This window comes from Neoarius graeffei, chromosome 1 (genome assembly GCF_027579695.1).
Source record: "Neoarius graeffei isolate fNeoGra1 chromosome 1, fNeoGra1.pri, whole genome shotgun sequence".
Taxonomy (NCBI): domain Eukaryota; kingdom Metazoa; phylum Chordata; class Actinopteri; order Siluriformes; family Ariidae; genus Neoarius; species Neoarius graeffei.
The window spans coordinates 13,047,992-13,071,689 of record NC_083569.1 but is presented as its reverse complement, the minus strand read 5'-3'; the positions used below and the strand labels follow the sequence as shown (position 1 = coordinate 13,071,689).

The window sequence follows — 23,698 nt, the reverse complement described above, 5'->3', positions numbered from 1 at the left end:
CTGTATAAATAACTCTAGAGGAAATAGAGCAGATCTCATAAACAATGGAATAGTGCTTACCTTAGTTCCATCCAGCTTCCAGTGAGTGGGAATTTCACAGCCTGCCTGGGTTGAGAAAGTGAAAAAAAAAAACCCATAGAGATCAAGCTGGAGAGAAAAAGACACGAGAGAGATCTCAACTCAGAGCAGTGTTCTCTAATCCATCGGCGCGCATGAGTTGCCAGCCAAGTGGAGACAGATATTCCATTTCAAAGGGGCGGAGAAGCCTTCACATGGAGCCAGAAATCCCAGAAAAAAAATAAAGAGCTTCAGAATGTCTCCTTTTTTATTTTAAAGCCACAGTTTTCAGGTGGACTGAAAGATGAAACGACAAAGTGGAACGAATCCAAAAAGTTCTACTTATTTACATTTACATACATACACACACACACACACACACACACACTCACTCACAAAAAAAAAAAAACCAAGGTGAAGGGATGGGGCAGGGGGAAAAAGAGCATGCCCTCAAAGTTCCATTGTGTAGCAAAATGCACGACTGAAGAACATAGTTTCACAACACCACGTAAAGGAACAAATCCTTCGTTCGATCGAAAGGTGATCCAAGAAAAAAAGTGCCGCTAGCCATCTGTCCTTGTTCTTGTTTTATTTTTTGTCTTCGATTCGAATTGTTTAAAGTGCGTAAATGAGGATGAGGTAAAAATGGATTTTTTTTTCTGTCTAAAAACAAAACAAAAACAAGGGGGGGAAAAGAAGAACAAGAAGAAGTGTTATAAGAGTTTCCAATCAGACTGGAACCATCCTGTCCTGTATCTGCTGCATCTGGGACAGCATTCCCTGCGCACTGCTGAGGATCTTGTCCTGGTGTGCAGTCGACGAGATGCCTATCCTTGTCATGTCTCTGTTGGAGGAGAAAATAAAGAAGGGATAATGAGAACATAACCAAAAGCACATTTTGGGAAAGAAAAAAGGTTCTAAAGGTTTCTGCAAAGCATCATAAAAACCACAAAGCAGTGTTTTAAACTGTGTGTGTTCCAAAAGAAGCTCCACAGGCTGGTCGAGCTAAACTGGAAAACTAGCAGTTGACATTTCTCACTGGGGGGGGGGGGGGGGGAATCACGCATTATAAAGGCCTTTACATAGAAGTGTAATGGTTCTTGACAATATGTCAAGGCAATGCTTCCCTGTCTGTGCTGTTTTAAGTGCAAGCATCCATTAATTCAATTCAGTTTATTTGTTCAGACTGTTTAACAATAGACATTGTCACAATATAGCTTTAGAGAAATCCGGATGGAGGTATATATTTAGAGCCCTAATGAGAAAGCCAGAGGCGACAGGTGTGAGGAAAAGCTCCCTGAGACGACAACCATGACACGAAAGCTTGAGGCTCAAAACTAAAGATGCATCGATACCATTTTTTAAAGACAAGTCCAAGTTTTTCGGTGGTCAGTACTGGTATCGAAATAAGTAAATCAAATCAGGGAACATTTTATTTAGCGCTGCTCATGTTTCATGGACACGAAAAGCGCCCACGTGTGTTCACGCACTTCTTTCTAATGTTAGCTAGACGATTTTAAATGAGCTAGCGACATTAGTTATCTTGGTGAGAGTCGGGATGCCCCGAAGCTGAGCTGTTTTTGTGTCATTTCCGGAAAAGTCTGTAAGTAAAGTACGTTTTATTGTTTTCTGATCGTCAACAGTGACATATTGGCTAAGAGCTGTTACTTGGCTTTCTTCTTCTCGAGTGTGTGTTTACTGACAAGTGCTGCGAGGAATGAACTCTTCAAACTCTTCATGTTAAAATTTATATTTATGACATTTCCTCAGGTTATCTGTGTTGTTGGAAGAAGCTGTAGTTCCTCCCCCATGATAATTTTGCATTTTTATTTATAATGGATCCAATAGCAAAGTCATGAATCAGATTATCACACCAATGGCCGCTCTCAAGCAACATATCCAGCATGCTTTCAGCCTAGATGTGGGCCTCAATCTGAATTCTTCATGGCTTACTCTTGAGTCATGTGCACTACCGCCTCTGGGGTGGTGTAGCCGGCGGCGGTGAAGTTGTCACGGTAACGCTCCATGTTGATGGCCGTTAGCCAGTCAGACACAGTGCCAAGAGGAGAGGAAAATTCTGGACTGTTAGGCTCTAGAAGGGTGGTGCTGGGTCTGGAAAAGAGAAAGAAAGGCTAAAGTGTCAACTCTCCATTTTTATTGTTTCATGGGTCTTCCAGCTAAGTATTTTACAAAGTTACAGGTTCACTGGGGCACATAAATGTTTAGGACTGCACGCAACAGTCCTTAGTCACCACGACGGAGCTATTATAATAAAAACCATCAAAGTCGTAGCCAAAATTTGTGTATTATATTAATTGTAATGTTCAGTAATATAAATATAAAACGGTGATCCAGGGAGTTATTTAACATTTCTCAATGAGCCAATGTAAGACCTTATACCAACAGTCTTAAGAGAAATACTGTATTATCCAGTAAAAATACATATTATGAAACAAACCCTATTTTATAGAAATTTAGATGAAAGTTTAAACCTTGATCTTTTAGCACAGCAATTAACTTTAGTGTGGTACCAGGAACTCGGCTTCACGTTGTATTTTCCAGACACCTTTTTATTAGAAAATAACAGTTGATTCTATAGTGTACCTTGCTATTTCTCCTCCGGTCCTCTTTAGCGTATTGGGATTACGGATTAATTTGTCCAACATATTGACGATCTGGCTAAATTTGGGTCTCTCGGATCGCTCTTTTTGCCAGCAATCCAGCATCAGCTGGTGTAGAGAAATGGGACAATCCATTGGCGGGGGAAGCCTGTATCCCTCTTCAATGGCTTTTATGACCTGAAAAAAAGAGAGAGGGGGAGTGAGAAAGATGAAAGAGCCGAGAAAGCTGAAAGAGCCGAGAAAGCTGAGAAAGCCAAGAAAGCGAAAGGTCACAAACTGGCCTCCTTTCGCATCTCTGAATCAGTATGTTCTCGAAAATTGTCTCATCACTCACATCCTGGTTGCTCATGTCCCAATATGGCCGCTCGCCGTACGACATCACCTCCCACATGACGACACCGTAACTCCACACGTCACTGGCTGAGGTGAACTTCCTGTACGCGATGGCCTCTGGTGCTGTCCAGCGAATGGGGATTTTTCCACCCTGCGATTGATAGGTTCCCATTATTTCCTTTCGAGAAACACAACAAACACGTCCGACGAGGTTAATCACACACGCCCACGCACACACAGACCCGCAAAGCAGTACAGCACTATGGGTTAGTAACACAGAAAGCAACAGCTAGGCGCAGGCAGACTTGTTAAAAGCCGTGTTATTCACACAGAACATGGCAGCATGGAAGCTCCTTTCAGCTTCGTCATGCTTATAAACTTACTCGTGTTGTATAAGCTGCATCTGGATCTTCCTCCAGCACCCGAGACATGCCAAAATCAGACACTTTACACACCAGGTTGCTGTTGACTAGAATGTTCCTGGCAGCTAGGTCACGGTGGACGTAGCTCATGTCAGAGAGATATTTCATTCCTGATGCAATTCCTCGTAGGATACCGACCAGCTGGATGACCGTGAAGCGGCCGTCATTTTTCTGCGCAGAAGGTTGTGGAAATAGTCAACTTTTTTTCCCCCCCCAACATAAAAAAATATATTATTTTTAGTATTTAAAATATTAATAAAGCTCCAAACTTTCAAAAGGTCAGGTTTAATGTCAGACTCACCCTCAGGAAGGCATCAAGGGAGCCGTTTTCCATGTACTCGGTGATGATCATTACAGGTTTGCCTACAAAGAAAAAAATACTTTTAGTGAAGGAACTAAAAACAAAGTCTACTTTTTTTGTACATGATTCAAAAGTTAATCCAATTTTGCCTTAATGTAATTTATTTTAATTTTAGCACAACTAATCCAATCTTGGTCGATAAAATCAAAGTCTAATGTTACAACTAATTATTTAACTCGACTAGCATTGAGAAAATGACATGCTAACTTGGCCTTGAAGACTATCATGGATTGTTAGATATGCTACATCATGAATTTACCTCAGTTGAATATGGAAATAATTAAAAATAGTTTAAAAAGAGAGGTTTTTTTAAAATCATTACTCTATCAAAAAGCTAATGTTACATCTTGTGAAGAAATTTTAATAGGGTTTAGCTCAGTAAGCACTCAGATAGCAGTTTGTCTCCACTAGCCTTCAGCAAAATACTGTTTGAAGTGTTCACTGTCAGCTATGCTACAAAGTGAAGTAACTTTATTGAAGCGTCTTTTTTTTTAAATTAAATTAGCAATACTTCATCAAAAAGCTAATGTCAAATATCATGTTAACAGGGCTAAAAAATTAACTTCAGTGGTTGATGGCCACTCGGGCCAGTATCCCTGAATTTTTAGTGGCTCGGTCCAAAATAAAGTGACCCTTAAATTTCCTCTAGTCCAACACACAAAAAAAAAAAACCCAAAACAAAACACTTTTACTCGAATAATACTCCATGGTATTTCATGTATGCCCCCAGAAATGGATTAATCAACAACATGAATTCTGTGTAATTGTTGTTTAGATATTGTACATTATTCAAACATTACACTACATTACAGTCACTTAGCTGACGTTTTTATTCAAAGTGACTAACAATAAGTGCATGTAGCCAAGAGAATCCAAGAGCAACCAGTGCTGAAGTACTACTGTAAACAAATAGCTGACAAATACCATCCAATATCTGGAATGATCAGGGTAGTGAAGAAGCTTGGGCAAATCCATAGACAAGGAATTATTTAAGCATGGTATATTTATTGTTTCCAAAGTTTGACAGCATTTGCATTAAAATGGTTAGCCTATGCTTCTCTCCTAGCTTTTGCTTCCTGAGCCTATACAAGAGACATTACGGTACAGTAGGCTGGTAGAGTTCTATAGAGATCTTGCAGTCATGTGACCGGAAAGTTAACAGCCGCCATCTTGTCGGTAAAAAACACAGCTGAATACTGCTGCACTCGTGTACAGAATGGATCAATTTCAACCGACGGACTACACGGCTCATTTTTCTAATGAACAGATAATTAGATATATGTCTAAAATAAACGACCTACAGATTAGTAACCCTTATGGCTTACCGGACATAGTTTTCACGACCGTGTCAGTGGATATTGAACTGCCAGCGGAATACCCAGACGTGTATAATTACCTCATCAACTTTCCCTCGCTGTTCAGTGGTGAAGCACTGCGTGCTTATAAATCTCTGGACAGTTATCTTTACAGAAATTCAGGATTTTGTCAGTGACTCAGATGTGGCATCTTGTAAACAAGAAAATAACAATCCTCACTGGACGGGTAAGTCACTTAAGTATTGAGTATAGCACTGACCAGCCGATTATAGAATAGAATAAGGTAATTCCAGCTGTAATTCCAAATCATCCGTCTTGTTTACCATGGATCTGGCGTTGGAGAGGTAGAGGCTTAGCAGTGGAGATTTGAGTGGCTGTTTTCTGAGCTTAGTCAACAGGCCGGCTCTGCCTGCAGCCTCGCTTTTGCTTCCGCTCCCGACGCCGCCTCCTTCGCTTTGCTTCCGATAACAATCCACGGAGACCCCTCTGGTCTCGCTATCTCGTCCGGAATGTTGTGCATGCGATGGAAATCGCTACAAACTGTCATTTTCTGCTGGAAACCAATGTCCAGTAAGTCCATACGGTTGTAGTGGATATTGAAGTCCGATACAGACGAACAACACGCAAAAATACACACAAAAAACATAAAAAACGTGCACAGGTAGGGAGAGCTTGTAGCCGCAGCCGTTGTAGTAGAATTGTATATAGTAGGGTTTTCCAGAATAAAAGGTAGAAGTAGAAGCAGAAGTAGAAGTAGAAGGCGGAAATATGGCATTTGACCGACAAGATGGCGTCTGTCACAATCTGGATCGGCTGTGACGTCACATGCAAGATCTCTATTAGACTAGATCTAGGTGCTTATGGTTAATATGGTTATAGTTATGGTTATGCTATTTGGCAGATGTGTTTGTTCAAAGCGACTTACAACATATATAACACTACATTATTAGTAAACCAATACAATAATACAATTGCTCTACTCTGACATAGCCGACTTTCCAGATGATAGCTGCTGCATGACTGCAGGATTTCCCTTTTTTTGCTCTGGCTAGGCTCAACCTCAGTCTTTAAGCAAACAAACTCACCTTCTGTTTTACACATAATTTTGCCAATTTTATTACTGCATTGATAATTGTACGCCTCCGTGCTTTTGTAGTTCCTTAGCTCCTTGCCATCAACACCTTCACTAAGAATAAAATAATTGACAACATCAACATAGCTGATGTCGGGCCACAGCTTCATGTCGTCTATCTGTTCCATGAGGGTAGCTGGATGGGGCACTTTGATTATATTATGCCCAGAGCACATCAGAAAATTGGACCTGTGTAACCATCTTTTAGTCATCTTTGAGCGTAACTACCTCGCAGTTATATAGTGAGCTCATTGGTGTTTAAAAAAAAAAACACTTGGGGACACTACTCCGCCGTGCCATTATTTACGTCATTACTGTTGCACAATTGAAAGTGCCGAGATCAGTTGGCTGGTCGGTTTTCAAAATAATAAATACATGCGTGTATTTTTGTGATAAATCCATATTATACTGAGTGTATTTCCCACATTAATAAATACAAAGTACTTTGTGTCTGCTACATCTTTCAGTTCTTTTAAATCAAGGCTGAATACTTTCTTTCTTCTTTGCCGCTGCCTTTTATTAAATCAAATTTGAGGATTTTAATTATTTCCTTGTTCTGCACTGTAACTTTTATTCTTGCATTTTACGTCTTATTCTATTTCAGCTTATTTTCTATTCTTTTATGATTTTTAACTGTACTTGAATGTCCGTTTATAAAGTGTTTCTTCCTCCGTCCATTCACCCCAACACACTACAATATTATTGCCATTTTTGCGCCACAACTTTTAAATTTGTCTCGTGCCTGTGGTCATAAGGAAAAACAAACTACTGCTGTACTCAATCTAAAATACTTAACGGTCCTTATGAAACAGCTTTTATGGCTTTTCTTTCAGCGCAACCACAATGCATGATGGTATACTGTACCAGTATATTGCTTGGTTAGTGACCATTGGTTGTACAGTAATTTTCACGATGCTTTGTGGGATACTATGAGTCCACTATACTGGGTGTAATATCTCATCTCATCTCATCTCATTATCTCTAGCCGCTTTATCCCACTATACATTCGGGCAGCATGACAAAATGGCGAACTCACTATATAGTCCACTATATACTGAGTAGTGAGTGATTTCAGACACAGCAGTGGATATCGTGGAACGATTTGAAAACTCACGAACGGCTTTGAATTTTGCACTTTAGAACTAAACTTTTACGAGAATTCACAAACTTAGAGTTGAGGAAAGGAGAGCAAAGAAAAGAATGGTACTCCAAGGAAGGAACATCACATCACACATCACATTATCTCTAGCCGCTTTATCCTTCTACAGGGTCGCAGGCAAGCTGGAGCCTATCCCAGCTGACTACGGGCGAAAGGCGGGGCACACCCTGGACAAGTCGCCAGGTCATCACAGGGCTGACATATAGACACAGACAACCATTCACACCTACGGTCAATTTAGAGTCACCAGTTAACCTAACCTGCATGTCTTTGGACTGTGGGGGAAACCGGAGCACCCGGAGGAAACCCACGCGGACATGGGGAGAACATGCAAACTCCACACAGAAAGGCCCTCGCCGGCCCCGGGGCTCGAACCCAGGACCTTCTTGCTGTGAGGCGACAGCGCTAACCACTACACCACCGTGCCGCCAGGAAGGAACATGTTATTTAATTTTTATTATAATTTTTTTCGTACTTCTCAAATCATAGCCACCCTTCAGGCAACCAAACCGCAACTTTTAGTCACCCTGGTCAGTTTTTAGTCGCCACTGGCGACCATGCGACCGCTAAGTTTCAACCCTGTGTTAAGAAACTCTAATATGGTTTAGCTCAGTAAGCAATTTTTCTTCACGAGCCTTCAGCAAGATGCTAATGTTTGAACCTTTCACTGTTAGCTATGCTACATAATGAAGTAACTTTTTATTTAAACATTATTATTATTATTATTATTATTATTATTATTATTATGAAAAATTAAAGTAGCAGTACTTCATCAAAAAGCTAATGTGAAGAAAATCTAGTAGGGTTTAGTTCAGGAAGCACTAAGGTGGTGTTTACATTAGACCGTATCCGTATCATTGTCGTTGCAGATGCACTGTCCGTGCACATTAAAACGCCGGGAAACGACTCCACAGGCGGAACAGTTTGAATCCGCCAGGGCCCACGTATTCAACCCAGTACGTATCTGATCCGGTGCTGTGTAAACATTGAGGAACGAGGATATGCAGTGCTGAGCTCTAGCTGACGTCGTCACTGGACGTCACTGTGACATCCACCTTCCTGATTCGCTGGCGTTGGTCATGCCACGTTGGTCATGTGACGCGACTGCTGAAAAACCTTCTCCTCTTTAGTCCCAATGACACGGCGTCCCTGATTTCCATAAAGAACTTCAAATTTTGATTCTCACTCTCTCGCTCTCTCTTTCTCTCTCACTCGCTCACTCAATCTCTCACACACTTTATGTGCTTGCAAGTGGTGAGTGACTTGCGCATGCCCGATATGCACTGGGATCATGTGACGTGCCGTCTAATTAGTCATGTGATTAGCATATCCGTGTATTGGTGTTGCTGTGTGCACGGGGAACGGTTTTGTTGCGGGCACAGAAATTGTGTGTGTACGTGAATCGTTTTAAAAACGTTAATCTGATGATCCGCTGATTCGAAATAATGTAAACAGGGCCTAAGTTGGTAATTTGTCTCCACAGCAAAATGCTAATGTTTGGACTTGTTAGCTAAGGTATAGCTAACAGAGTACTATGTATGCTGCACTGTGAAGTGACTAATCAGGTCCTTGCAAAAAAGTAACATTACTTCATCAAAATGCTAATGTTACATCCTGTGAATAAAATCTGTCAGGGTTCAGTTTACAGTTGGTCTCTACCAGCCTTAAGCAATATGCAAACGTTTGAAGCCAGTGTTTGAAACAAACAAACTCCATTTTGAAGCAATACAAAGCTGCTGCAGCTGTAATACATCTTCCTCCCCCACTTCTGACCTCTCTTTCTTTTCTCTTCTTTCTACTCATGCTTCTTTGCTAGCACTACTTCATAACTAGCAATCAACGAACCCATCTGCTCAACAAACACTATGTTGTCTCTGCCAAAGGCTCCACAGAGGCTGCCTCATGAATGGTAATCATCTCTGCCATGCATAGACAAAATGCAGAAGAGAAAAACTAATCAAAAACCTTGAGAAAAAAACAACAACAACAACTATGCACAATAAGCAGTTTCTCATTGTTTCGTTAGCCGTCTGGTTGCGTAACTGTCTCCGGTGCTACTGGAAATAGAGAGAAAATGGGGTTTTGAATGAAGAAAAAGTGCTTGTATATTGCTCGGAAAGTTTGTTTTGCTTTGTTTAGTGCACTTTGAGTGACGCTTCCCAATCAAGAGCCTTCGTTTCTCACACTTGATCTGTCTTATTTGCATAGGTGTTATTTTCCTGCTTTTCTTTGTTTGTTTATTGAATGCATCCATTGCTGAGAGGCAATTGGACCTCTGTTGCGGAATTACGAACCCCCCTTTTCACAGCGACGTTGATGGCTTTACAATGGATGACAATCACACACACACACATGAGCTCTCCACCTAAGAGAAATCATTATGGTGTAAAAGCTGTGGCTTCATTATGCAAATGCAATCTCGCGCTGTTGCATTGAGCGCCAGTGTGTTGTTGTGCCATCTCTGAATACCTCCTTTAGGAACGGCTGGCATCTCCTACATTCCCTCTCTCGCTTTATGTCTGTCTGAGTCTTGGGGGCATTTGGTGCTTATTTATTCAGGACACTTGCAGTATCATTAGTGATTTTACACATTTAATTGGCCCTGTTGGAGATGGAAGGACCACCATTATTCGCCAGCAATAACAATCAGCTTGAGCCCTCTTTAGTCAGGCCATGTTTTTTTTTTTTTTACAAGGCCTTGTACCGCCCTTAATAAAACCAACAGGCCAACCAGCCTGAAGTTAAAAGGGCCACGTTTAAGACAGTAGGGAGGCTAAACTAAAAACCTCACCCTTGCTTTCTCTCTTGGCAGAATATCTACCAGGCATCTCCAGGAATTAGTTTGAAGCCAATAGGACAAACCTAACCCTTGTTTCTCCTATACACTTACTGGCTACTTTAATAGGAACACATGCACCCATTCTAATTCATGCAATCATCCAGTTAGCCAATCATGTAGCAGCTATAAAATGAAATAATGTTGATGCAGGTAGTTGATGTTCATCTAACAACAGAAGTGGATGGGAACTACTGTAATCCTTAACTTGCAAGTGACGTCAAAGCAAAATAGAAACCTGGATGTCGGCCATGTTGGTGGATATACAAACGCGGGGTCAAGCGACATTCCATCCAAAACATAGTCACACATGTGCAACTCTCTTTGTTTTTCCACTGCTTTAAGTGTTCTTTTAGCTCTGCCATATCTTTGTGCTGTATATGGTTGTGGTCACAACAGTACTCGTGACCGTGGCAAATTCCAATTTTTTAGAATTCTGTCCGTGATTCGGAAAGAGGGCGAGGAAACTCTGAGGCTTAGTATGGAGAGGAGACGAGCACGGCTGAACAACATCGGCAGGGCTGATCTAACAGAGGCTAAAACCAAAACAGCTCGTGTTTGCAGTAATCATTTTATCTCAGGTGAGATTCAAAAGTTTTCTCAATAATATTATGGAAGAATTTTATTTCGTGTTGCTAGAATTTTGCTATAAAATGAGCGTTCTCTTGTCGTGGTTCACTCGGTCTTTGTTATAATTTTAACACGTGTATTATCATTTTGCTTCTAGGAGCGCCAGCAAAATTATACAATAGAAACAATCCAGACTGGGCACCCATTTAGAAAATGGGCTATGTTTCGTCCAAGGTTGGACTTGATTCTTCGACAGCCAAACCAGATAGAACGCGATATCTGGGTACTCGATGGTCAGTAGAAGCGTCTTATCTTCAGAAAAGTCTGACTTTTTAAAATAATATGGGCCAAAACCCACACATATCTATCTTCTCTTTGTATCAAATCTTCGCTTGACTGTTCAAATCGTGGTAATACTGAGAAAATTCAGCATTGTTTACAGACACACTTTCAGCCTAGTTGCTTTGTGTATCCACCATCATGGCAGACGCTCATCACGTAGCGCATTTTGATCACGTGTTTGCAAGTCATCTATTGTAGGCAAGAGATAAAGTTGGGAGTGGGAAGAACTGAAGAACCATCAGACCACATGCGCCATAGGATTGGTCCATGGACTCAGTCTCACCAAATGTTTTGCAAATTGGCACCCTAGCCAATTTGCCGAGAATTGACAACATCTCAATCTCAGGGTGGTCTTCTGCTTTTGTAGCCTGTCTTTCTGTAGGTTCGATGCATTCTTGAATGCTTTTCTGCTCACCATGCTTGTAATTGAGCATGTCACTTGTCACACTTTCACTGGAATCAGGTTGCCATGTCATGCATTTGCATGTAATATAAGAATGACTGGTCATCTGTTACTTTGTGATGTGGGGTAATGAACAAACTGGAGGTGACAGTGGCATGGAAATGTCCCTTAAACGACATGGTGAAGAAACCTTGAACTCAATAAGGAGCCTAAACAGAACCAAGTATGTTAAAGGATGTTCAGATTGAGAATAAGCAGATTGTGAATGAATCCTGGGATGAGCAAAGGACTATTTTTATGATTACAGCAGCAGCAGTTCACTTCACCAATAAACTTTCTCCTCAATGCATGTATTGAAAAAGTGCTCCTCTGGCAAAAATGTGAGTCAAACATATAACAACTAGAACAACCATCTCTGTTATTTGTACAAATAAAATATAACCAGCTCGGTATGAGTTATGGCAGGGAACAGACGTCAAAACGTTCTTGCTTAATTCACATATACAGGCAGATACTTTCAATCAACACAGCGATACTAAAAGTCGTGATGTGATACCTGCCAGTCTGCCAAGATTCCAAAGCTGGCAAAGAAGCAGCCACTGGAAAAGACAAGCTTGATTTTCATCAAGGTGGAAAAAAGGGAGTGTGTAATGGAGTATGTAGATTTATATATTTTTTTATTTAAGCTGGGCGCCAAATGGTGATTACCATGCACTGGGTAATTTAGGACGTGGAGCAGGAGAGCAGCACTCAAGGGGAATTCTGGTGCCAAGCACCAAGCCAGAACCCTAAACTTGTTAAAGTTTAGAGAATGAAAAAGTCTGAACTGTCGATTGAGCAAACTGAGTTCCAGTACTGAGAGGCGAAGGCTTGAAATGCCTCCAAGGCTCACACAGACTTGAGAATTAGATCTGTGCTGAGTTTTATGATGCGTCTTCCAACTGTACTCACATTTAGTGACGACTCCCTCAAGGCGGATGATGTTGGGGTGATCAAATTGGCCCATAATGCTGGCCTCGCTCAGGAAATCCCGTCTTTGCTTCTCCGTGTATCCGGCTTTGAGGGTTTTGATGGCCACGCAGATCTCTCGTTTCCCTGGCATCTTCAGGCGCCCACTACACACTTCGCCGAACTCACCTGCGATACACACCACACGGAGTTATATAACCACGACACAATACGGTGCTTTGTCAAAGACTGGAGTGTGTGGTATATTTAAAGGACGCCTTTTTTTTGCAGGAACTTTTTTTGCAGTAAATAAAGCGACTGGAACATTATGAACCCTGAATGGGACACAGCCGGAGGGCTTCTTACCGATGCCAATGACCTTTTCGATCTTAATGCAGGAGGCGTCGATTTCTTTGGCGAATTCGCGCACGGCCTGGTTGGGGTCCTCGTATGTGAAAGGGTCCACATAGATCCGCACCCCTGTGGATGGATGGATGGAGAAAGAGAGAGAGAGAGAGAGAGAGATAAATGCAAGCACTCACAATAGTGCAGGCAAAAACACAACAAATAGGAGACATCTGTTTTCTATTCATGCAACACTTTTTTTTCTTTTTGCTAGCTCCTGTTAACACTCATTTCTGCATCCCCTTTGTTTCTTTTTTGCTCATCTTCTCCAGCTAACCTAGTGTGTCCGTGTACGTGTGTGTGTGTGTGTATGGATATGTTTATTAAGTGCTTGCCTTATTACCTGGGTGTAGATGTTTCTCTTCATCTGAATCCTGCTTGGCTTTGCTGTATTTACTTCTCCTAGACAGAAAAAAAAAGATCTCAGCATTATTTTTCCGATAGAAATCTCAAATTTAGCGCACAAACCATTCAATTCATCCGAACATACCCTTAAGGAGTCAATAATGCCGAAGAAACAAAAGGTGAGTGAGAGAAATAGAGAGAAAGTGAGCGTGTGTGTGAGTGTGTGTGAGAGAGAGAGAGAGAGAGAGAGAGAGAGATATGCAGGAAGTGGGTGAAATGGTCAACCCTGTCTAAACAACACACACTCCCTCCCCTTTACACACACACACACACACACACAATCATGACCAACTTCTCCCTCAAAGCTCCAGCGTCACCTGGTCTAAGCAGCAGGAGTTCCAATACACTCTCAGACACACACACACACACACACACACACATATACACATAGACACGCACATACATACACACCCTGCTGTGCAGAGGGTCACCTGGGCAAGTCAAATCAACCTTTTCAGGAATGTGACTGTGTTGTTATTGTTTCTTCGCTGCAGCCTGGCGTTGACAAAAGCCCCCCTGAGGTGGGTGGGAGAGGCAGAGAGAAATAGGAAGGGTGTGTGTGTGTGTGAAAGAGAGAGAGTGTGTGTATGTGAAAGAGACAGAGTGTATGTGTGTATATGAGGACGGGAAGATTCACAGGTAGAACAGGAGAAGGAGGAAGCCAGGCTTAAACGCCTGAATGCTTTGGCGTGGCCTGATATAGCCTCGCTTCAGTGTGTTTCTGCGTGTGCGTGTGTGTACGATCCAAGAAACGTGTCGCTCTTTAATGAATTAAAAATGCAATCATTGGCAAATTGCTGTGCTACACGAGGACTCCAACACTTCAGACCATGCAGTTATAGGAAAATAATCAACTTCAGGGTGCTAACTCGGCTTCCTGTCAGACCACATCACACCATTAGTTTCCTATAACAGCACACCCTTGAGTCTGTTATTCCTTCCTTAATATATGTCTAGGTTCTTCTTTTGTTCCTGAAATAGTCATTATACTATTAAAGTCAACATCAGGTCTCGGTTGCCAAGCAACAATTAAAGATTAGAACATTATTCCTTTATTTATTTATTCTTTTTTTTTTGTCTTGGTGCTGTGCTCAGGATTTTTGGACCCTGTTTTGTCGATCCTCCCAAAAGAAAAGGTGAGGAAAAAGGAAGCTAGTGAAGGTGTTATGTTTTTTTCCTCTCTCTTTGAAAAAGGGACAATGTCAGGAAGTGTCTATGGGGAGCTTTTTAGAAAACAAAGAGCCCATTCATTAGGGATGTGATTGGAATTTGGGACACTGGCGATTATCAGAGCTGATAATGCTACAGTGTCGATCATGGAGTGGAAAAGAAAAGACGTGCTCGTTTAAAGGATACTCAGGAGAGCAAGCTTTTAGTCGAGACTGGATGTCAATATGTTTAGCGCTGACAGAGATTCGTTCCGATGGACAGAGATGACAGAAAGGTGAGCAGCATGAATAACAAGAGCAACAGTGTTATTTACCTGCGTCCGATGACAAAGACAGCGATGAAGATGAGCAGCAGAACCACGCTGCCGATAACGGAGACCAGAAGGACCGTAGAGTTTGCACCGTCACCGATGATAGGGGAAGGAACTGAGGGGTGGGAATGATATAAAAAAATTTACTGATCAATGCTTGTGTGAGATCTTGAAGCTATTAGAAGCCTATAGATGACTTGCAACCAAGTGATCAAAATGTGCTACATCATGACCATCTGCCACGATGGTGGCAACTAGGATGGCAATTGCTGAAAGTGTGTCTGAAAACAATGCTGAATTTTCTCAGTATTACCACGATTTGAATGGTCGAGCGAAAATACATGGGTGTGGTTTTGACCCATAAATATTGTTTTAAAAAGTCAGACTTTTCTCATCTCATCTCATTATCTCTAGCCGCTTTATACTATTCTACAGGGTCGCAGGCAAGCTGGAGCCTATCCAAGCTGACTACGGGCGAAAGGCGGGGTACACCCTGGACAAGTCGCCAGGTCATCACAGGGCTGACACATAGACACAGACAACCATTCACACTCACATTCACACCTACGGTCAATTTAGAGTCACCAGTTAACCTAACCTGCATGTCTTTGGACTGTGGGGGAAACCGGAGCACCCGGAGGAAACCCACGCGGACACGGGGAGAACATGCAAACTCCGCACAGAAAGGCCCTCGTCGGCCACGGGGCTGGAACCCAGGATCTTCTTGCTGTGAGGCGACAGCGCTAACCACTACAGCACTGTGCCGCCAAGTCAGACTTTTCTGAAGATAAAACACTTCTACTGACCATCGAGTATGGATACAGGCCATTTCGTCCAAAGCCTTTTTTATACGTGCTATCAGTTGTTTTATATTTCAGGTTATTTGTTTGTTTGAAAAAAAGGAGGAATTCTCAATGGAATTTGACTGAAGCAAAACACCTTTTTGTAAAGCAAATGAGCGCCATAGTATGTGCACTTCAGTACTAAAGAGCGCACTAAGGGGAGTAACCACATCAGCCTGTGCCACTTGCTGACCCTGAGATGAGTTCACTCCCTTGTCATTGTAGGCTGCTCGCTTGCATGTCTATGTTTCCGGCTGGATCATATTAATTTTCAGGTGCGGAGCAGTGCTCTCGCAGGGGCTTCGTTCGCGAATCCGGGGCTGAGGCGCAGTCCGACTGACCTGAGACTATGCTCTTTCGGAGGGGGAGGCTTAGAGGGAGGTGCCTGTAAAATTTGGCTTTGCTGTGAGCTCTGTTGGCCAAGTTATTAATTTTTTAAGCCGGCTGGATCTTGTTAAATCTTTAGGTTCCGAGTAGCGCTCTAGCGGGGCTTCGTTCGCAAACACCGGAATACCTGAAATATAAAATAACTGATAGTGCATATGAAAAAGGCTCTGGACGAAATGGTCATTGGACAAAGTGTCCTGATCCCCTCGTCTCTTCTCCATACTAAGCCTCAGAGTTTCCTCGCCCTCTTTCCGAATCACAGACGGAATTCTAAAAAATCGGAACGTGCCACGGTCACGAGTCCTGTTGTGACCACAAGCATATACAGCATAAAGATATGGCATAGCTAAAAGAATGCTTAAAGCCGTGGAACAGCATGTGGAGAGTTGCGCACGCGTAGCTATGTTTTGTATAAAATGTTGCTTGACCCCGCATTTGTATATCCACCAACACGGCCGACATCCGGGTTTCTATTTTGCTTTGACGTCACTTGCAAGTCAAGGATACGGAAATAAAAAAAACAGCACTTTATTGTTGATATTTTACTTGATGCCTTTTTTTAACTCTCTTTTTGTCCTTTCAAAAAGCCCTGCACTAACAAAGCCCTGCTGTTCAAAACGCTGTTTGTAATTATAGACACATCAGCCAGTTCCTTACTAGACAGAGAAAGGAAAAGAAAAGCCTGAAACATGATACTGGTGTCTTTGTTTGTAAGAAGGAAACTGCAAGGTTGGTTTGTTTGTTTTACTCAAATGTTAAAAGGAATGAATAAGAGTGATGGAGTACACACACCTGAGCTGGTCATGAATTCGAATGGAGCACTGAATTCTCCATAGCCGGCTGCGGTACGGGCTCGTACATGGAAGACGTAGGAGGTGAGCGGACTCAGGCCTTTAATGTCAGCGCTGCGGGATGCTGTCTTCATGATGCGATAGCTGCGCTCATTCTGATCCTGATTGCACAAAAAATAAACTTGCGTTCGAAACAACCTTCATCTTGATTATTAGTAGCATGAATGTTATTTACATAAACATGTGAGACAGGAAAACACCTTTTCTTATTTCACCTTTGAAAAATCAACACTTAGGCAACTTATTATTAATTAGTTAGTGAATAATAGGTTTCTGTTTCCGGTTGAGAGTATGTGATCTAAGTTGAGTTCGAAAATCATTTACGATTAATTATTATTGTCAGCATTATGGCCCTTGATTTTCGTTATTGGACTTTGTACAAGTCGACTCAACCTGGACAAGTTTTCTTAGAAACTACATAAGCTACATCAGCAAGACCAACTGTGAGCTACTGCCCACTTACGTATACCCCCGCTCTCGCTTATATCAGAATGCAAGCAATCGAAGGAATAGGACACATATTATGAATGTTGACTTCAACAAATAATTAACCCTGAAACAAGTAAGTAAAGAGCAGTGTTCTCCCCAGGGATTTCAAATAGCCTCCTGGTAAACTATCATTTTGAAATAGCATTTTGCTTCTTGAAATAGTGTCAAAATCTACCCTATATGTTTCGTAAATACATTCAGTCGGTAAACAGGAAGTAGATGTGCGACAGACCTGAAAGCGATAAACATGGTATAGAACCCCAAGCTGAAGCTCGGTACCAAATATCAAGCAGTTGTGATGTGTAGTTGCTGAGAAAAATGTTACGAAAATTTTGTAAATCCACCCTATATGTTTCGTAAATACATTCAGTCAGTAAACAGGAAGTCGATGTGCAACAGATCTGAAAACAGTATACATGGTACCAAATATCAAGCAGTTGTGATTTGTAGTTGCTGAGAAAAGTGTGATGAAAATTTTGTAAATCCACGCTATATGTTTTGTAAATACATTCAGTCAGTAAACAGGAAGTCGATGTGTGACAGACCTGAAAACGTTACACATGGTATAGAACCCCAAGCTGAAGCTCCGTAGCAAATATCAAGCAGTTGTTATTTGTAGTTGCTGAGAAAAAGGGTGGTACACATGGTATAGAACCCCAAGCTGAAGTTTGGGACCAAGTGGCTATGATTTATGGTTGCTGAGAAAAAGGATGTGTCAGATGGAGATATGGACGGACGGACAGAGGTAAACCAATAATATTAATGAAACTTCGCATGCTTAAATTACTATTCATGACCCAAGTTGAGTTTGAAAATCATTTACGATTAATTATTATTTTCAAAGTTATGGGCCTTAATTTTTGCTATTGTCCCCTGCCACGAAGTGCACAGGTAGGATATAGGAATGGAGTTTGTCTGTCTGTCCGTCCATCCTTCTGTCCATCCGTTTCAATCTGGACAAGTTTTCTCAGAAACTACATAAGCTACATCAATGAAATTTGTGTGCTCATCATCTTAGATCAGGGTTATAAGGTCATGATTTAAGTTGAGTTCGAACATCATAAGTCAATATTACAGCAATGGGCTGATAAGGTCGTAAGTATTAAGAAATCTTCATAAAATGCTTGTGGCAGGGGATAATGATGACGATGTCTTCTTGTTGTTATTAATTCATCCATGTTAATTTGTTTCTATTCATGAAAAATCATCTCAGGCAAGACACTACATGACACTCTCAAGAGAAATAGTTTTACAGAAATGTTTGTTGGAGATATTTCATTATGCAGTGTAATCTGACATCAGTCCAACTATCATAAACATTCCTCCGTAATACAGTGTCTTGCAAAAGTATTCATCCCCCTTGGTGTTTGTCCTGTTTTGTCGCATTACAAGCTGGAATTAAAATGGATTTTTGGAGGGTTAGCACCATTTGATTTACACAACATGCCTACCACTTTAGAGGTGAAAATTGTTTTCTTTATTGTGACACAAACAATAATTAAGATGAAAAAAACAGAAATCTGGAGTGTGCAAAGGTATTCACCCCCTTTCATATGAAACCCCTAAATAAGAGCTGGTCCAACCAATTCACTTTATAAGTCACATAATTAGTTGATTAAGATCCACCTGTGTGCAAAGTGTCACATAGTCTGTCACATGATGTCTGTATAAATCAACCTGTTCTGGAAGGACCCTGATTCTGCAACACTACTAAGCAAGCAACATGAAAACCAAGGAGCACTCCAAACAGGTCAGAGACAAAGTTGTGGAGAAGTATAGATCAGGGTTGGGTTATAAAAAATATCCCAAACATTGAATATCCCACAGAGCACCATTAAATCCATTATAGCAAAATGGAAAGAATATGGCACCATGACAAACCTGACAAGAGAAGGCCACCCATCAAAACTCACAGACCGGGCAAGGAGGGCATTAATCAGAGATGCAACAAAGACACCAAAGATAACACTGAAGGATTTGAAAAGATCCACAGCAGAGATGGGAGTATCTGTCCATAGGACCACTTTAAGCCATACACTCCACAGAGTGGGGCTTTATGGAAGAATGGCCAGAAAAAAAGCCATTGCTTAAGAAAACACATTTGGAGTTTGCCCAACAGCATGTGACAGACTCCCCAAACACATGGAAGAACATTCTCTGGTCAAATGAGACTAAAATTGATCTTTTTGGCCATCATGGGAAATGCCATGCGTGGCTCAAACCCAACACCCTGAGAACACCATTCCTACAGTGAAGCATGGTGGTGGCAGCATCATGCTGTGGGGATATTTTTCATGTGCAGGGACAGGAAAGCTGGTCAGGACTGAAGGAAAGATGGATGGCACTAAATACAGGGCAATTCTGGAGGAAAACCTGTTTGAGTCGGCCAGAGGTTGGAGACTGGGATAGTTCAAGTTCCAGCAGGACAATGACCCTAAACATACTGCTAAAGCTACACTGGAGTGGTTTAAAGGGAAACATTTACAGTGGTGCTTGAAAGTTTGTGAACCCTTTAGAATTTTCTATATTTCTGCATAAATATGACCTAAAACATCATCAGATTTTCACACAAGTCCTAAAAGTAGATAAAGACAACCCAGTTAAACAAAGAGACAAAAATATTATACTTGGTCATTTATTTATTGAGGAAAATGATCCAATATTACATATCTGTGAGTGGCAAAAGTATGTGAACCTCTAGGATTAGCAGTTAATTTGAAGGTGAAATTAGAGTCAGGTGTTTTCAATCAATAGGATGACAATCAGGTGTGAGTGGGCACCCTGTTTTATTTAAAGAACAGGGATCTATCAAAGTCTGATCTTCACAACACATGTTTGTGGAAGTGTATCATGGCACAAACAAAGGAGATTTCTGAGGACCTCAGAAAAAGCGTTGTTGATGCTCATCAGGCTGGAAAAGGTTATAAAACCATCTCTAAAGAGTTTGGACTCCACCAATCCACAGTCAAACAGATTGTGTACAAATGGAGGAAATTCAAGACCATTGTTACCCTCCCCAGGAGTGGTCAACCAACAAAGATCACTCCAAGAGCAAGGTGTGTAATAGTCGGTGAGGTCACAAAGGACCCCAGGGTAACTTCTAAGCAACTGAAGGCCTCTCTCACATTGGCTAATGTTAATGTTCATGAGTCCACCATCAGGAGAACACTGAACAACAATGGTGTGCGTGACAGGGTCGCAAGGAGAAAGCCACTGCTCTCCAAAAAGAACATTGCTGCTCATCTGCAGTTTGCTAAAGATCACATGGACAAGCCAGAAGGCTATTGGAAAAATGTTTTGTGGACGGATGAGACCAAAATAGAACTTTTTGGTTTAAATGAGAAGCGTTATGTTTGGAGAAAGGAAAACACTGCATTCCAGCATAAGAACCTTATCCCATCTGTGAAACATGGTGGTGGTAGTATCATGGTTTGGGCCCATTTTGCTGCATCTGGTCCAGGACGGCTTGCCATCATTGATGGAACAATAAATTCTGAATTATACCAGCGAATTCTAAAGGAAAATGTCAGGACATCTATCCATGAACTGAATCTTAAGAGAAGGTGCGTCATGCAGCAAGACAACGACCCTAAGCACACAAGTCGTTCTACCAAAGAATGGTTAAAGAAGAATGAAATTAATGTTTTGGAATGGCCAAGTCAAAGTCCTGACCTTAATCCAGTCGAAATGTTGTGGAAGGACCTGAAGCGAGCAGTTCATGTGAAGAAACCCACCAACATCCCAGAGTTGAAGCTGTTCTGTACAGAGGAACAGGCTAAAATTCCTCCAAGCCAGTGTGCAGGACTGATCAACCTGTTAGCGGAAACGTTTAGTTGCAGTTATTGCTGCACAAGGGGGTTACACCAGATGCTGAAAGCAAAGATTCACATACTTTTGCCACTCACAGATATGTAATATTGGATCATTTTCCTCAATAAATAAGTGACCAAGTATAATATTTTTGTCTCATTTGTTTAACTGGGTTCTCTTTATCTACTTTTAGGACTTGTGTGAAAATCTGATGATGTTTTAGGTCATATTTATGCAGAAATATAGAAAATTCTAAAGGGTTCACAAACTTTCAAGCACCACTGTAAATGTCTTGGAATGGCCTCATCAAAGCACAGACCTCAATCCAATTGAGAATCTGTAGCATAACTTGAAGATTGCTGTACACCAATGCAACCCATCTTACCTGAAGGAGTTGAAGCAGTTTTGCCTTGAGGAATGGGCAAAAATCCCAGTGACTAGATGTGCTTAGCTAATAGAGACATACTGTACCCCAAGAGACTTGCAGTTGTAATTACAGCAAAAGGTGGCTCTACAAAGTAATGACTTTGGGGGGGGTCAACACCTATGCACACTCCAGATTTCTGTTTTTTCCTCTGAATTATTATTTGTGTCACAATAAAACAACAATTTGCACCTTTAAAGTGGTTGCCATGTTGCATAAATCAAATGATGGTAAGCCTGCAAAAATCCATTTTAATTCCAGCTTGTAATGCGACAAAACAGGACAAACACCAAGGGGGATGAATACTTTTGCAAGACACTGTATGTCTTTAACTATGGCTAGGAATTAGCATAAAAAAATTCATTTATGAAGCTCAGGAAACTTCAGTTTTCTGTAGGTTATGAGTGTAGGTTGTTTTGAACATACCACATTTTGATTGGTTTCCTCTAGCTAGATAACATACATCATAACGACATCAGAAAATGAAAACTCGGAGATATACACTAACCGGCCACTTTATTAGGAACACCCGTGCATACACCTGCTGTTTGATGCAGTTCTCTAATCAGCCAATCCCTTGACAGCAGCACAATGCATAAAATCATGCAGATACAAATCAAGAGCTTCGGTTAATGTTCACAATGTTCAAACATCAGAATGGGAAAAATAGTGATCTCAAAGTGTGACTTTCTTTCACTGTGGCATAGGTGTTGGTTTGAGCCAGATGAGTATTTTTGGCATGAGTATTTCAGAAACTGCTGATCTCCTGGGGTTTTCACACATAAACAACAGTCTCTCAAGTTGACACAGAATAGTGCAAAAAACAAAAAGCATCGAGTGAGTGAGTGAGGGACAGTTCTGTGGGTGGAAACAAACACTTTGTTGATAAGAGAGCTCAGAGAAAAATGAACAGATTGGTTCGAGCCTTTTTGCCAGGAAGGATATAGTAACTCATAGCAACTCTTTCCAGCCGTGGTGAGCAGAAAAGCATCTCAGCATGCAACAGAAAACAGACGTCCACATTAGATTCCACTCCTGCAGCTAAGAACAGGAATCTTAGCATCAACAACAAGTTTCTATTCAAGTGCCAGGTGAGTGTAAAGGATTATGACATGAAGGACTGCCGAGTGGGCGGAGCTTAAAACCTTTTCAAAAGTTGTAAGGTGCCAAAAAAAAAAAAAAACCTCACACATACTGTTGAACTTGGATATTTTTTTATTACTACAGTGTAAAAGAAAGCACAGTTTTATCCAGGAAAAAAAAAATCTAAAAAAGGTTTTCATTTGATCTGACCAAAATTGCCGATATGTAGCATCTTGTCTCAAATATCTCTGAACTGAATGAACCCACGTGATCGACTGCTTTGTTTGCTATGGAAAAGAAAGCACACAGTCTGGGATTCTACCTATAACAGACATGAAAAAAAAGGAAGCTTTCTGTAAGGGAAACCACAAACCGCATTTTTTTTGGGAAAAAACAAAACAAAACAAAAAAAACAAAGTGCCTGTCTATTGTTTGCTCTCCCTCCCATGGGTGTAACCGGATTTTGCTTGACAGAAATCCCTGGAGCTTTCCTTTGCATTCAAACCACATTGGTACTTCCAAATCTGCACCAAAGCAAACAAAGCCAGTGAGATTTTTCCTCCATGTCCTGTAATGCTTGGTTTATAGCTGTTGGAGTGTAACGTAAGCCTCTGTGTTTGTGTTTATAGTGAATTTTTTCATGTAATCTCTCAATCACTCTTTCTTTCCCGCTCTTGACTGTCCTTCACCGTCATGCTTCCCACAACATTTTTTTATGAAGAAGTTCAGCGATACATCCCAGATTGCCTGAATCTCTTTGTAGTTCTTGCCCCCCTGCTATGAAAGTGAAGGTGTTGATGATGGGTTATGATCCTCTGCTGTAGTTCCCATGCCACCCTACTCACCTTCTCATAGTACTTGACCTCGTATTCCAGGATGACGCCGTTGGGCCTCTCAGGCTGCTGCCATGCCAGCGACACGCCGTGCCGGGTGATGTCCTTGGCCTGGATGGATGTAACTGGAGAGGGAGCTGGAGAAGATGAAAAGAATAATAAGGGAGTAAAATAACACGGAGAGAAAGC

General features: G+C 41.4%; 1 protein-coding gene across 3 annotated transcripts in view; it reads right to left on the bottom strand.

The window, feature by feature from the left end:
- Positions 1-23,698, bottom strand: part of epha4a (eph receptor A4a) — a 70,103-nt gene that overhangs the window by 1,287 nt on the left and 45,118 nt on the right. Inside the window, exons 6-17 of one of the 3 annotated variants that reach the window (XM_060929721.1) lie at positions 23,522-23,646; positions 16,812-16,971; positions 14,794-14,905; positions 13,249-13,307; positions 12,867-12,980; positions 12,504-12,689; positions 3,735-3,796; positions 3,395-3,604; positions 3,013-3,189; positions 2,662-2,855; positions 2,011-2,169; positions 61-901 (exon numbers count right to left, since the gene is read on the bottom strand). In XM_060929721.1, the coding sequence (XP_060785704.1) occupies positions 787-901; positions 2,011-2,169; positions 2,662-2,855; positions 3,013-3,189; positions 3,395-3,604; positions 3,735-3,796; positions 12,504-12,689; positions 12,867-12,980; positions 13,249-13,307; positions 14,794-14,905; positions 16,812-16,971; positions 23,522-23,646 (1,673 nt within the window). In that variant the 3' untranslated portion in view covers positions 61-786. Of the gene's footprint in view, positions 1-60; positions 902-2,006; positions 2,170-2,661; positions 2,856-3,012; positions 3,190-3,394; positions 3,605-3,734; positions 3,797-12,503; positions 12,690-12,866; positions 12,981-13,248; positions 13,308-14,793; positions 14,906-16,811; positions 16,972-23,521; positions 23,647-23,698 lie in introns of those variants that run through there. The other 2 variants (XM_060929730.1, XM_060929740.1) reach the window with 2 other exon arrangements.